Raw genomic sequence first — 13653 nt, forward strand, 5'->3', positions numbered from 1 at the left:
TCTATCGGGCTCCCGGGGCGAGCTCTCTAGGGTTTCTATCGGGCTCCCGGGGCGAGCTCTCTAGGGTTTCTATCGGGTCGCTGTCAATAGCGCCCAGTGACAGGCCCCGTGTCCGCCGGGGCCGGACCTCCGGCCGCAGGGGGCGCTCTCGGGAGCGGAGCCAGCTCCGGCCGGCGGGGGCGCCGCCTCTTCGCCCCGCTCGCTCCGCCGGCTCCTCGGCGAGCGGCCCAGGAAGTGTCCGGCGAGGGGGCGCTGCTAGGCCTGGCTCCGGCCGCAGGTGGGTGCGCGGCCCGGCCCGGCCTCCGCGCCCCTCCCCCTCTGGGGGTCCCCGTCCTCCGGCCCCCCTTCTCCCCCCCCCGCCCTGGGGGGGGTCCCCGCCCCCCTTCTCTCCCCCCCGCCCTAGGGGGGGTCCCCGCCCTCCGGCCCCCCTTCTCCCCCCCCGCCCTGGGGGGGTCCCCTCCCCCCCGGCCCAATGGGGGGTGTCTGAGCAAGCTCCCCATCTTCTGCCCCAAGAGCCCCCCTGGCGCCTGCCTGAGAAGCCCCCGGCCCCACCCCCACGACACTGGCTGCTCCCCCCTTCCCTGGGCCGCTCAGGGTGCGTTCGCTGAGCTCGGCCTCCTCACACCTTCTGTTTCTCACCTGGCTGCATTGCAACACCTCTTTCCTCTCTCGACCAGCCTCGGTGGGACTCAGCCTGCCCCCTGAGGGAAAAGGCCTTGCTGTGCGCCTACACCAAGCAGCAGGCTGAGGTTAGTTCATGCCCCCGGACCCATTTTTCTGGTGTGGACGAGCTCCTAAAGCTGTGAACGCTGTGTATGAAATCCATGTGTTCCTCCCCGTGCAGATATATAGACTTGCTCGTCAAATATCCACTGAAGAATTTCAGCTGGTCTCAGACTGTAGAGTGGTTGAGTCACACTGCAAAAAGAACAGGAGGACTTGTGGCACCTTAGAGACTAACAAATTTATTAGAGCACAAGCATTGGATGAAGTGAGCTGTAGCTCACGAAAGCTTGTGCTCTAATAAATTTGTTAGTCTCTAAGGTGCCACAAGTCCTCCTGTTCTTTTTGTGGATACAGACTAACACGGCTGCTACTCTGAAATGAATCACGCTGGATAGTCCTGTATTGTGTATATTGCATGTTTGCAAGGGTACCATGGGACAGCCCCACGGGTCGAGTATTTGGTGAAAAGGGATACTGGTATCATGCTTCATCAGCAGTTACTTGTTTCCTCTTTCATAGTTTGTGTGAGGTTGTCACTGAGACCCTATTCATCTGTTTAATACTAGAAGATGGTACAGCTGTCATTTTAGTGATTTTATCTTTACTCATCTGTTAACTGATGTCTGGTAATAATGACCCACAATGTCTGTAGATGCCATATACAGATGTATCCACTTTAATGGTTCCCAGAGATTCTGTTTTAAACAGGTTTGTCTTTGTTGTAATGTCCTGTACTTTTAAAGTTATAAATAAATAGGAAATGTATCTCTCTTTAATGCTTCATGTTTCCCATCTGTAAAACGCTGATAGCGATACGTTCTTTTTTCGACCCTTTGTCTTGTCTGTGTCGACTGTAAACTCTTTGCAGTGGGGATTCTTATGACATGTTCATACAGTCCTTAGCACAAGGGGGCCCTAATACCGTCAGGGACCTCTGTGGGCTTCTGTAATACTAATGATAATTTTTAACTGCAGTGAAAGGACTATGGCATCAGAGCAAACCAAGGATGAGGTGCCAGTTCCTGAGAAATCCACTGCTGTCCAGCTGGCCCTGCGAGAATCAGACCCATACAAAGAACTTGACAGTTTGCCTGTGAGGTAGGGTGTAGGGGTGTGTGTGTGTGTGTGTGTGTCAGGTCGCTCGCTGATGGTTTGTGCACAAAATCAATCAAATGGTTCCTTTTAATGGCCTCTTACTTCTGCACAAGCAGCACTGACCTTAGTGGCAGAAGTCCAATGTGTTGTTAACTTATTGAACTAGTTTGTTTTGAGACAGCATATGGAGGGCATAGACAGTGGGGGAAAACTGGAGACCATTTCCCTACTAGTCCCCTTCTCCCTACAGCCCAGTGATGGGTATGGTGTTCTAGTTGTAGATTCTGAGTGAAAGTTTCTAAAATCCCTACCAGCAAAGAGAATGGAACCAATTAAAGAGTGTACGATAAATAGAGCAAATGTGGGAGTGCGGCCTAATGGTAACTTGGGTCTCCTTGGTCTGAGATTTTGGCTCTGCCACAGACTTGCCGTGTGGGCTTCTCCTCTATCTCAGTTTCCCCATCTGTAATATGAGAACATTGAACTACCGCACAGGTTGATTGTGGGATATACTTTTTAAAGCACTTATTTAGAGACTTGGGTGAAAGATGCAATCGGAATGCAAAGTATGGATTAGTATCTGTTTCTTTTGAATAGCATAAGTGACCTTTCTATACAAGAAAATGAGAATGATCCCCTATCATTGGAAGCTGCCGATCATAACCAACCAATAACAAGTGAGAGTACAGGAGATGCTCATTCAGGAGGAGCAGAAAGTGATCCTGGGATATTGCTGACTGATGCATCACTGCTGGCTGCAGAGAACAAAGGAGAAGAACCTATGCCCAGAGCGGTAGGACACTCTGGTGCTGTTTCCAGAGAGACGCAGGCGCGTTCCTCAAATGAAGAGCTTTATCAGTCTGGTTCAGAGGGTTCAGACAGTGCGGTGGAAGAAGAAAGAACCTTGCTGACTGGGGAAAATCTGCAAACAGTTTCTCTGCACTTCCAGGTTGATGTCCATGCAGAACAGCAATATGCTACCAATAATTGCTCTGAAGGTGAACTGGAAGCTTCACACTTGCAGCAGGCCAGAGGGGATGGGGGTCTGGAGCTGGATAGTAAACCCCTGGAGGTGCCACCAAATGGGGAGAATGGGATTGAAAACAGCAGAGTTGCACAGGACTCAGATCAGAAAGCTTCATCCCAGAAGCCCTCTCAGAACATTGCAGTGCAGGTCAGGTACCAGTTTCCTTATGTTCATGAAGCTTGAGTTTTCTCTAGCTTGGTTTTTTTGATTGGGGGGGGGGGGCAGTGTTGGGGGGGTGGAAGACAGAAGCACTGATTCCCAGCTGAGAGCCTGCTGTGTGCACCAGGCAAGCTCTTCTGGTTTTCTGGTTGTTTTGTTTGTTTCAGGCAAGTAACTGCTTAATAGCTCCATAGGGCCTTTTAATCCACCAATCCACAGTACGTGATGTGGCAGAGGATCCTGCTGGAACTCTTCCTAGAGACAGGATCCCTTTTAAAATCCAGTAATCTTCTTAGGTTTGGAACAATCCTTGTTGTCCTTTGCCAATATGTTCATGCGATATATGCCTCTTGTAGCAGGAAGAATTAAAGCTTCTGTGTCTATTCTGAATGGTTTCTGATTTCCCTGGTTTGTAGAGGTCATTTTCTAGGCTCCCTGGAAGGGCTCTTTCCTTGGTAGGGTGTTACAGATGTCAGCTATTTTGTAGGAGGGAAGGATGTGAGAATGGCAGATAGCATAGTAATGAGCGAAATGGACTGCAGGCATTCCCGATACAAAGCAGTACATGCCTCTGTACCTCGTAAAATCAGTTACCGTATGTGCGTATTGTCTTTTGTAAACAAAAAAGAGGGTGGGGGAATTATGAGCACCAACTGACGTGAGCACCGAGTATGGTCCCAGTCATGCTGCCCGGTTGTCTAATGTTTCTTCAAGGCTGATGAATGAAATGATGTCAGGGCTGGCTCAGGAGACAACTAAAAGTTCCTCTAAAAGTAGGAACTGTTTGTGCATGAAACTATTGCTTGCACCTCCAAAGAGCTCTAACACAAGTAATCATTTCTATCTTTGCAGACTGACTTCAAGACTGCTGATATGGAGGTGAACACAGATCAAGATATTGAAAAGAACTTGGTGAGTACAGTACTAAAGAACAGCCAGTCTTGTGATTAGAACAGGGGACTACTTCTCAAATTCCTGGGTTCCGATCACAGATCTTTTACTAACTCTGTCACTGGGCAAGTTACTCAGGCCTGAGGAGGCCTCCATTCTCTGTAATAAGGGTTTCCAACTCAGTGAAGTCACTGGGAACTCAGGATCCCAACAGGACCACTGAAAATGAGGCCCTAAATCCTCTCTGTTTACTTACAGGTAAAATGACATTGGGTGTGTCTATACTGCAGTGTAGCTCCGGATTCAGGCTCAAGCCTAGCCCCCTTCTGTCTATGCAAAAATCATGCTAACTCAGGGTCCTGGGACCCCATAAGGTGGTGGTTCTAAGCCAGGACCCAGGGTTCAAGCCCTGTTGTTTTTCTTACAGTATGATACCTTGGACCTACCTTTATTTCACTTTGGCCACAAGGTTCTTGAAATACCACTGACTTATTTCTTTCCAAATCTCCCTCACCCTTGCTCTTTTTGAGCTCCTTTGCTCCCAAAGAGTTTGACAAAACTTTTGTGAATTGTCATAGCACTCGTGTTAGGTTGGGAAATGTTAATATCATATAAAGAACAGGAGGACTTGTGGCACCTTAGAGACTAACAAATTTATCTGAGCATAAGCTTTCATGAGCTGCAGCTCGCTTCATCGGATGCATCATCACTTTGTACTGCATGACAGGTCTGTCTGTATCATTCTCTTTGATGCAGTAGGTGAGAGGAAACATTTACCTACACTTTTGTCCATTACAGGGCAAAATGATGTCTGAGAGGGCTTTGTTGAAGGAACGTTACCAGGAAGTGCTAGACAAACAGAGGCAGGTGGAGAATCAACTCCAGGTGCAGCTCAAGCAGCTCCAGCAACGTCGGGAAGAAGAGATGAAGAATCACCAGGTATCAGATGAAGCACTTTTTCTCTCAACATCCAGCCTGCCCAGCACCGTTCACAATTGTACTGCTAAACTGGGGTAATCCAGTGCTATGCTGCAGAGCACAAGATGCTGCTTGGAGAGGTCAGGCAGGGATTTCTCTTATGGCTCGTACTCGTGCTATGGGGAACATAGCACAACTTGCCAAGTGTGTGGGGATTCTTCTAAGCATCAGATATTGGTCACGGCGAGAGTCAGGGCTAAGGACTTGTTTAGATGTCGACTTTTCCAAATCTTTAATCCTGTGACTACATCTAAATAAACAGCATCTCGTGGTCAGGTCCCTTCCCGTTCATGATCTCCTAACATCCCCATGACAACAACAGCAATGCACTAGGGAAGTATTTCATGTATGAATCACAGGAGCTGGGAACAAGGAGAGTTAGCACTGTGTGACCAGTGTGGCCCGCAGCTTGAAAGCCATTGGATTAGACCAGTGGTTCTCAGCCTCTTCTTCCATACTGCAACCCCTTGTCAGAACAGAAAAAAGCTTCAGCACATCCTCTCAACTAGATTTAAAGAAAGGGAGGAAGGTTATTAACCCCTGACACCTGTTTGTGAACCCCCTACTCCTCCCTGCACGAAAACCTGTGACGTAGACCACTCATCTGTCTTGTACAGCAGATTCTAGTTTCCTGTTCATAACGCTCAGCCCATTGCCTCGCTTAACTAATGTTCTAACATTAGTCTTTTAAAACCCTTTTGTGGCACATTTAATTGTGGGAATAATTACTTGTACCAAGTTCAGAATTTAAAAAAACAATCTTGTGGTGAGCTTACGTTCTTTATTTGCTTGGTGGTGGCTATACTCTAGGAGATCCTGAAGGCCATTCAGGATGTGACGATCAAACGAGAAGAGACCAAGAAGAAGATGGAGAAAGAGAAGAAAGAATTCTTGCAAAAGGAGCAGGATCTGAAAGCCGAAATTGAGAAGCTCTGTGAGAAAGGCAGAAGGTATTCCTGTGGGAGACCAAGTGTTTATTGAAATAAAACAGTGTGTGATTGAACACTAGGGCCCCCTCTGGTTAGTTTGGTGCACTAGATGGAGACCGCACCACCACCATGCGACCTTTCTGGACTGTCAAAAGTATTTCCAGCGGCATGTATTTTAATATATTAGGGGAGGTCAGTTCAGGTTTTAAGCAACTCTGTCTGTAGTAGATCTAGGTATACAGAGGCTCCCCAAAATGAATGTATTTTCCAAGAGACAATGTCAAGGTTGTTGGCTGTAAATGCTGACTGATCTTGACAAAGGAGACATACAGCTGAAGCCCTGAGTAGTTGGGGTCACTCAGTCCTTTGGTGCTTTGCCATCTTGGTGTTGTGGCCCAATTTCAGTTTGATTGATGACTCCCTGTCTACCCAGAGTTACCCCTGTGGATGGTTTGCTCAGATGCTGCATAGATGGGTGCCCTATGGACAGCTAACAGTTTTGGGTGGCTGAGTTGTTCCTTGCTGCTCACCCTGAGCTGCTGTGGAGGGTTGAGTTGGGATGCACTGTAAAACAGCTGCTGTTCTTCTCTAGGGCCAGATGCTGCTTGCCTTTCTCATGCAAATTGCCTCACTGGTTCCAATGGGACTGTTACATGGATAAAGTGAGCAGAATTTGGCTCGTACTTTGTAAAGTACTTTGGGTTCCTTTTGGAAGAAGGGAGGGGATGATCTTACACTTCGGGAGAGAGTTTATCATCAACTGTCCCATGGTGTAGGTCTTATTTTGAAGAGCACAGCCATTGCATTTTTCTAAACAGTCCTTCTAAAACTACCTTCTTAATAATAATAATAATCCAAGTACCAAATCCACTTCCTGTGTGTCCCTCTGCAAATAATCCGGTCCTTGGACAATGGCTTTCTTTGCACAATTTCATGATATAGCGAAGATTATGCTCCCCTGAAAGCATTACTGGAATCCTTACAAAAATACTGATGTGGTTGATTTCTCAATGTAGATCACTGTATGGAGCTCCTGATTTTGATGTGCTTTTAGTTCTGAGCCCTGTAGCAGTGATAAGTGAAAGGCTCCACACTTGCAGTAAGTGACTTGGTCTGTCCTTTCTCCCTTTTGCAGGTTACTGAAAGAACAGGAGGAGAAGGAAAATAAAATTGTTTCTCTAATCGCAGAGCAGTCTGATGAAAAGTAGGACTCTGTTTTTATAAAATCAGTTCTGTGGAGTGCTCTCCTTCCATTCCCTTCCCCTTAATTCATTGGAAACATTAAATCACACGCACTAGCTCCAAAGTGAGACTTGCTTCACCTTTTTCCCTGTGGGTGAATGTGATGCTCCAAGTGAGAGGCTGATAATGCAGGCTAGAGGCACGTGGGATAGTGTGCGTGCTTTTTGTCTCCTCCCCAGCTCTGCCAATGCCCATCAGTCCCTACCTGTGTTATGCACAGGCTTCTCATGAGCAGAGACTGCCAAGTGCTTCACTGGTGTGGATGGGAATTAGGCCATACAGAATGACTTTGTCACCTCTACCTGTAACTGAACTTGTGCTTGCAGAGGTCAAACTAGTCCAAGGTATCCCATATACTTTTGCCCTAATGCTGTTTTTAACTTTGGAGTATTTATGTTCTGAGTAGAGACAAGTTCGAGCTTCAAAGTTCTGATACAGAGCCAAACTTGGGTGCTCAGATAATAGTAATGGGCAGTAATATAAGACCCTAAAGATAGAACTTCTTCAGAGTTTGGGCTGTTTGGATCAGGGGTTTTGATTCATCTGGAAGGGACCTCAAGAGGCCATCTAGTCCAGCTTCCTGCACTGAGGCAGGACCAGTAAACCTAGACCTCTCCTGACAGGTGTTTGTCCAGCCTGTTCTTAAAAACCTCCAATCACGGGAATTCCACAACCTCCATTGAAAGCATTTTCTAGAGCTTAACTATCCTTATAGTTAGAAAGTTTTTCCTAATCTAACCTAAATCTCCCTTTCTGCAGATTAAGCCCATTACTTCTTGTCTTCCCTTCAGTGGACATGGAGAGCCACTGATCCCTGCCCTCTTTAGAACAGCCCTTAATGCATTGGAAGACTGTTCCCAGGTCCCCCTCAGTCGTCTTTTCTTATGACGAAACATGCCCCCTTTTTTTAACCTTTCCTCATTGGTCAAGTTTTCTAAGACTTTTATCGTTGTTGTTGCTCTCCTCTGGACTTTCTCCAGCTTATCCACTTCTTTCTTGAAGTGTGGCACCCAGAACTAGAGACAGTTCTGCAGTTGAGGCCTCACCAGTGCTGAGTAAAGCGGTACAATTACCTCCTATGTCTTTCATACGACAGTCCTGTTAATACACCCCAGAATGATATTTGCCTTTTTCACAACTGCAGCTTTTTGCTGACTTATATTCAGTTTGTGATCCACTGGAACCCCCACATCATTTTCAGGTCTCTTTCTAGTTCAGACTGTTCGTTTTTTTTTTTTTTTTTTTTTCTGCCAAACTTGGACACAATCTTGGCAAGGAGTAACCTTCAGCATATTTAGGCACACCCCCCCCCCCCCCCACACACACACAAAGAGAAGGAGAATGGACCGTTCATTACTACCATCTTTGAACCCCGTCTTAGAAGGTGTAACTTTGAGGAACGACAGTTTGCAGGGATCTCCATGGCTGATTCAGTGGTGCCCATTTCAGAGTAAGATGTTCAGTGTCCTGCTCTGAAATGACTGGTCACTGGTATACACTGAGCTAGCTTGGTCTTGAGATCTGCGGCCTCTACATGTCTGGTGAAGGTCATTGCTGCCATAGTCTGCAAACTGGGTGCACTCCTGGGTGCAATCCAAGGAATGTATGGGCAGCTTACCCAACATTTTGGCGGCTCTGTGGTCCCAGGTTGCCAGTCAGCATGTCACACTAGTGCCTAAACAGACGTGTTCTGCTTTTGCTTCTAGGGAGGTATGGGAGATGGAACTAGATAAGCTGAAGAACCAGCACAATGAGATCAATAGGAACATCCTGGAGGAAACAGAAAGGGCTTGGAAAGCAGAGGTTGGTATAAGCCGCATGGTTGCAAGTCATGGATTGATGCAGAACAGTGCACAGTCCAGTAGTTGTCAACTGATTTACCATTGTGGGCCACATATGCAGCTCTGTGTGTGTTATGTGGGCCACATCCACACAATAGATGAACTACCTGTATGGCCCTGAGAAGTCACATGGGCCGCAGCTGTGTGCTGACTGGGCCACAAGCGGGCCGTGGATTGAGAACCACTGGCCTAGAGTTAATAATCGTGGCAGGCTGGGAATGGCATGGTGTGTGTCTTCCTTGCAGAATGGGTGAAAGGAACAGTGGAGTGTCCGGCTCTTTGGATGGGTCTTGCTCTTCACAGGGGGCAAGAGAAATTACTGCACTGTGATCTGCTGATGAATGTTTGTCAGGATTGGGGCCCCGTCGTGCTAAGCACTGTGCAAAGTGACAAGCTCAGCCTGGGAGGATGAGCAACATGGCCTGCGGGAGATAATCAAGTACATGAGCTCGATGTGTGTGATCTCCCTCTCCATTAGATATTGTCCTTGGAGAGCCGGAAGGAGCTGCTGGTTCTGAAACTAGAAGAAGCCGAAAAAGAGGCGGAGCTACACCTCACCTACCTCAGGTGAGTTCTGTATAGGCCAATAGGGAGCGAAGTAACCCCGTTTGCACCGATTCATCCCCTCCTAAAACCCCAACTAGTCTGTGTTTGAGTGTGAGAGACTTTGTTACAACCAAGTTAAGGTTTCCTGCCCTGAGGTCCTCAAAACACTGGATGGTGGAGTTCCAGTTTTCCATGTTTTTTCCTTAATCTTTAGCTACTCCATATTCTTTCCTCTTGTCCGCTGAGCCTCTGTCATGCACCAAATCTGTTGAGGTTTGTGTGCTGTAGTTTTCTTCACCCGAATCCAGGAGATGTACATCTTGTGCCCTAACTCCCACACCTGAAGTTCTGCTCTCTTATACAGGGGGAATCTGTGTGGATTGGACCCTCCTTTCCTGGCTTTGAGGAGAAAGTGGGTTAGAGTTGCAATGGAGGGACAGGGGAAGAGGGGCAGGGTTGAGAGAAAAATGATGGGGAGTAACGTGTAAACAGGTGTCTCTGTTCTGCTTGTAGCTGTTCCCACTTTGCTACCAAACAACATGGGCTCAAACCCTCTTTTCCCTTTTAATTCTTCTTGTCTCTGAGTAGGTCAGCGCCACCCACACTGGAGACCATACAACCCGAGCAGGAGTGGGAAATGAGGCTGAACAGGATACGAATGACCAAAGAAAGTGTCCGGGTAGGGTCTCTGCTGGGCATCAAGCAACCCCTAAAAATACTTAGGTGGGAGGTATGGGAACATGAACCAAATTTAAGTACTAGATTGGGTTTATTTCTCTCTCTCTCTCTCTCTCTCTCTCCCCCCCTCCCCTTCTCCCTCCCTCTCCCCCCCTTCATTGATTCTGCAAGTCTTGTCAGGTGTTCTCAAGCAAGCCCTTAAATAATCATTAGATTAAACTATTCGGGACTCGCACTGTCCCTGTTCTGTATCTCCTACAGCTCCAACCACATTGCCAAAACTTACTGCTTAAACAGGTGATAGGAATAACTGCGTAACTCTGTCAATGAGCTTGAAAATGGACATTCCCCAATGGCCAGGTGTTAATGACCTTAACAATGCTGTGCCTCAGATGTGGTCTCAAACCATAGAATCATAGGGTTAGAAGGGACCACAAGGGTCATCTAGTCCAATATGCAGGATTTGTTGTGTCTAACCCATTGAAGGCAGATGGCGATCCAGCCTCCTTTTGAAAACCTCCAGTCAAGGAGCCTCCAAAACACCATAGGCAGTTTGTTCCATTGTCCTACAGTTCTTACAGCTGGGAAGTGTTTCCTGAGATTCAGTCTAAATCTGTCCTTCTGTAGTTTGAACCCACTGGATTAGGGGACAGCTAAACACAGAGGAAAACTTTCAGGTAAATTCAGAATGCTGTTCTGACAAAGAGAAACTGTGACATAGGGTGTATAGTTAGTTTTTGGGTTCTTGTTGCCTTCATGGCAGGCTGTATACCTAGGACCCATCTCTGTATTTGACTGTGGCGTTCAATTGCTCTATTGTTAATACACGCTTTCATGTAAATATTCTAACAAAATACATGGAGGCTGTTATAATACACACGTATGATCTTATTTGCAATGAAATCTCTTCCTAACATAGGGCTTTTGAAGATATGTTTGGTCAGCGAGGGTCTTTTTTTATGTGGGGCTGAAGGTCATTGCCTTGTGCTGTTCTGAAGAAACTTAGCTTCTCTTTGTAATAAAGTCTCAGATTTGGTCTGTGATGTTATTGTGGCAATAACTTTGCCATTTGTTAAAATATATCTGTTCCTCACACGAATAGCTGCACTACTTTCTATAGCAGGGCAGTTATAAAATGATCTGTCTTGTCCAGCCACTCTATGGTGGGCATGCAATCAGTAAGTGAAATAAGTGAGCATTGTAAAAGATAAACTTGATTAGATAGGAAACACTAATTATGGGCGTGTCCAGATGGGTCAGGGCCTAGGAATTAAAACACAAAATGCAAGCAAGACAACTCGGGCAGGCCTGAGGATCTGGCTGATGTCTAACCTCAATAAAATGCCCTTGAATACCTCATCATCACCTCCCCAGGAGGTTTGTAGGCTTGTTTCTCTTTTCTTCCTAAATAACATTCTGTAGTAAAGCTATTTAGTCCTGGACGTGACTCATCTTGAGTCGTATGTATAGGATTCACTTGAATGGGTGTCTGAGATTGCATTTGAAAGTTTGTACATCATCACTCTTTCTTTTGGTTTGTGAGCCGTACTCTGGGGACATGGTCCTCCACAGAAATGCAGTGACCCCAGATTACCCCTCAGAACTGACTATGGATAGCTACGCCTCAGCTTGCCCTGTGCCAGTATCTGGAAATCCAGTATGTGCACGTGGCAGCAGGGGCTGGGGCGAGGCTTTTGCATAAGCAACAATTCCTTTGCCTCCCCCATACGGTCCAGTCCAGCAAAACTGTAGCTGTGTTAGGGTGTGGAATCAGCCTGCGGATGCTTGCTGTTAGGACCCTTCACCCAGGCAGCCATGGCATGCTGGAGCGAGGGAGACTCTTGGGCTGATAGGGTTTGGTAACACACACCCCTTATGTTTTTTGTTTTGTTTTGTTTTTTCATTCTTTCTCTTAGGACCAGTTCAATGCTCACATTCAGCTGGTGAGGAATGGAGCAAAGCTGAGCAGCCTGCCACAGATCCCAACCCCCACCCTGCCACCACCCCCATCAGAAGTGAGTGTCACGCCCCAAATCCTGGCCCAGATGCTCCGTGTGAAGGGTTCCTGGTCAGTCATGCACGGGGCTTTTCTAAGGCTAGCAGAGAGCCTCGCTGCTGACCCCAGTAGACAGTTGCCTGAATTGGGCAGACTGGAGATGCAGGCTGGTCACAAACCCTGGCTTAGGTAGTGGTCTGGCACGTGCACATGTTCATGGTATTAGCCAGTTGGCTGCTCAGAAGTTACAGTGCACCCCTTGTTCCTCTGGTGATAGCATGGCAGCTGCACTCGTCGGCCGGCTGGAAGATGAAACTGGGGATCTGTGAGGTGTGGGTTCCTTGCCACTCACCCCCCCTGGTTTTCATGTCTCTGGTCTGGGTGGAAGGAGTTCCTGGCTGGTTTCCCACGAGCCTATTCTAACCGGTATTCTCTTCTCTCTCTCAGACAGAGTTCATGATGCCGGCATTTCAGCCCAATCCATCCCTTACTCCCAGGCTCCCGTTCCCCATTGGGCCGGTCCCGGTTCCCATGGTCATGCCCAGTGCTGATCCTCGGGCACTCTCCTTCCCGCTCCTTAACCCTGTCGTCTCCAGGCCTAATCAGCCCTCACCCCCTCTGCCTGCTTCCCAAGGGAGGAACAGCCCTGTATTGGCATCTCTTGTCAGCACCCACGGCCCTCACATGACATCTGCTGCCTCTATCCCGCCTCCGCCTGGGCTCGGAGGAGTCAAGGGTGCTCATGAGTTTCACAGGCCACAGCCGGTCGATAAGCTGGAAAAGATCCTGGAGAAGCTCTTGGCTCGATTTCCCCAGTGTAACAAGTGAGTGTCCCTGTCTGGGGTGGGGCCCTACATGTGGGGTAGCAACAGAGATGTTAAAAGAGGCTGGACTTGAGTCTCTGAAAATGTGTAGCCAACAGTGCCATAGGAAAGGCTCCAAGGTGTTTGTCTGGAGCGTGGGAGCAAGCTCTGAGAATGCGGTGCTACAGCGGTTCCAGGAGTAGGGCCAAGCAGTGCACGGAACGTTCTCCGTAAATAACCTTGGGTCCTCTCGGAGCATCCGTAACTGCTCAGCAGACGCAGCAGTACCTCACTGTCTGTGCTTCAGCTTTCTGTCTGCATAATGGAGATCCCTCTATTCCTCTGCCTCAGTCAGGGCTTGGGACTGACTCTGCTACCAGCTGGGAAGTGCACTGAAGCCAGTGCATGATGTGTGTTACAGACTTCGCGGTGTTCGCTAAGACCCTTCTGGAAGGGGCTCAGATGCTGTGGTGGGAGGTGCAGTCTGGGACCCAGAATGAAAGCACGCAGTAGGGTTGCATTGGTGTGTTCTAACAGCAAGGATGGCTGCTGCTGTTTGCCCTCACTGCAGGGCTCTCTGGGTGGACATGGATTTTCTGGGTTCGCTAGCGCCACTAGACTTGCCTCACCTTAAGGTATCCCAGTATTTCCAGTGCAGTGAGAGCACGATGCCGGGGTAGGGTGCTAGCTGTGACACATTCTCCCTGTGTGACCTTGGACGAATCATTTGATCTCTGTGCCT

At 47.9% G+C, this 13653-nt stretch overlaps 1 protein-coding gene across 7 annotated transcripts in view; it reads left to right on the top strand.

The window, feature by feature from the left end:
- Positions 1–13653, top strand: part of RNF214 (ring finger protein 214) — a 22553-nt gene continuing 8900 nt past the window's right edge. For 4 of the 7 annotated variants that reach the window (XM_043534227.1, XM_043534228.1, XM_037882521.2 and 1 more), the window contains exons 1-13: positions 141–277; positions 678–749; positions 1702–1824; positions 2419–2995; positions 3860–3919; positions 4697–4837; positions 5687–5826; positions 6941–7009; positions 8754–8850; positions 9367–9455; positions 10023–10113; positions 12029–12127; positions 12556–12932. In XM_043534227.1, coding sequence (XP_043390162.1) covers positions 1712–1824; positions 2419–2995; positions 3860–3919; positions 4697–4837; positions 5687–5826; positions 6941–7009; positions 8754–8850; positions 9367–9455; positions 10023–10113; positions 12029–12127; positions 12556–12932 — 1853 coding nt within the window. In that variant the 5' untranslated portion in view covers positions 141–277; positions 678–749; positions 1702–1711. Of the gene's footprint in view, positions 278–677; positions 750–1701; positions 1825–2418; positions 2996–3859; positions 3920–4696; positions 4838–5686; positions 5827–6940; positions 7010–8753; positions 8851–9366; positions 9456–10022; positions 10114–12028; positions 12128–12555; positions 12933–13653 lie in introns of all 7 variants that reach the window. The other 3 variants (XM_043534231.1, XM_037882523.2, XM_043534229.1) reach the window with 3 other exon arrangements.

Source organism: Chelonia mydas, chromosome 22 (genome assembly GCF_015237465.2).
Source record: "Chelonia mydas isolate rCheMyd1 chromosome 22, rCheMyd1.pri.v2, whole genome shotgun sequence".
Classification (NCBI taxonomy): domain Eukaryota; kingdom Metazoa; phylum Chordata; order Testudines; family Cheloniidae; genus Chelonia; species Chelonia mydas.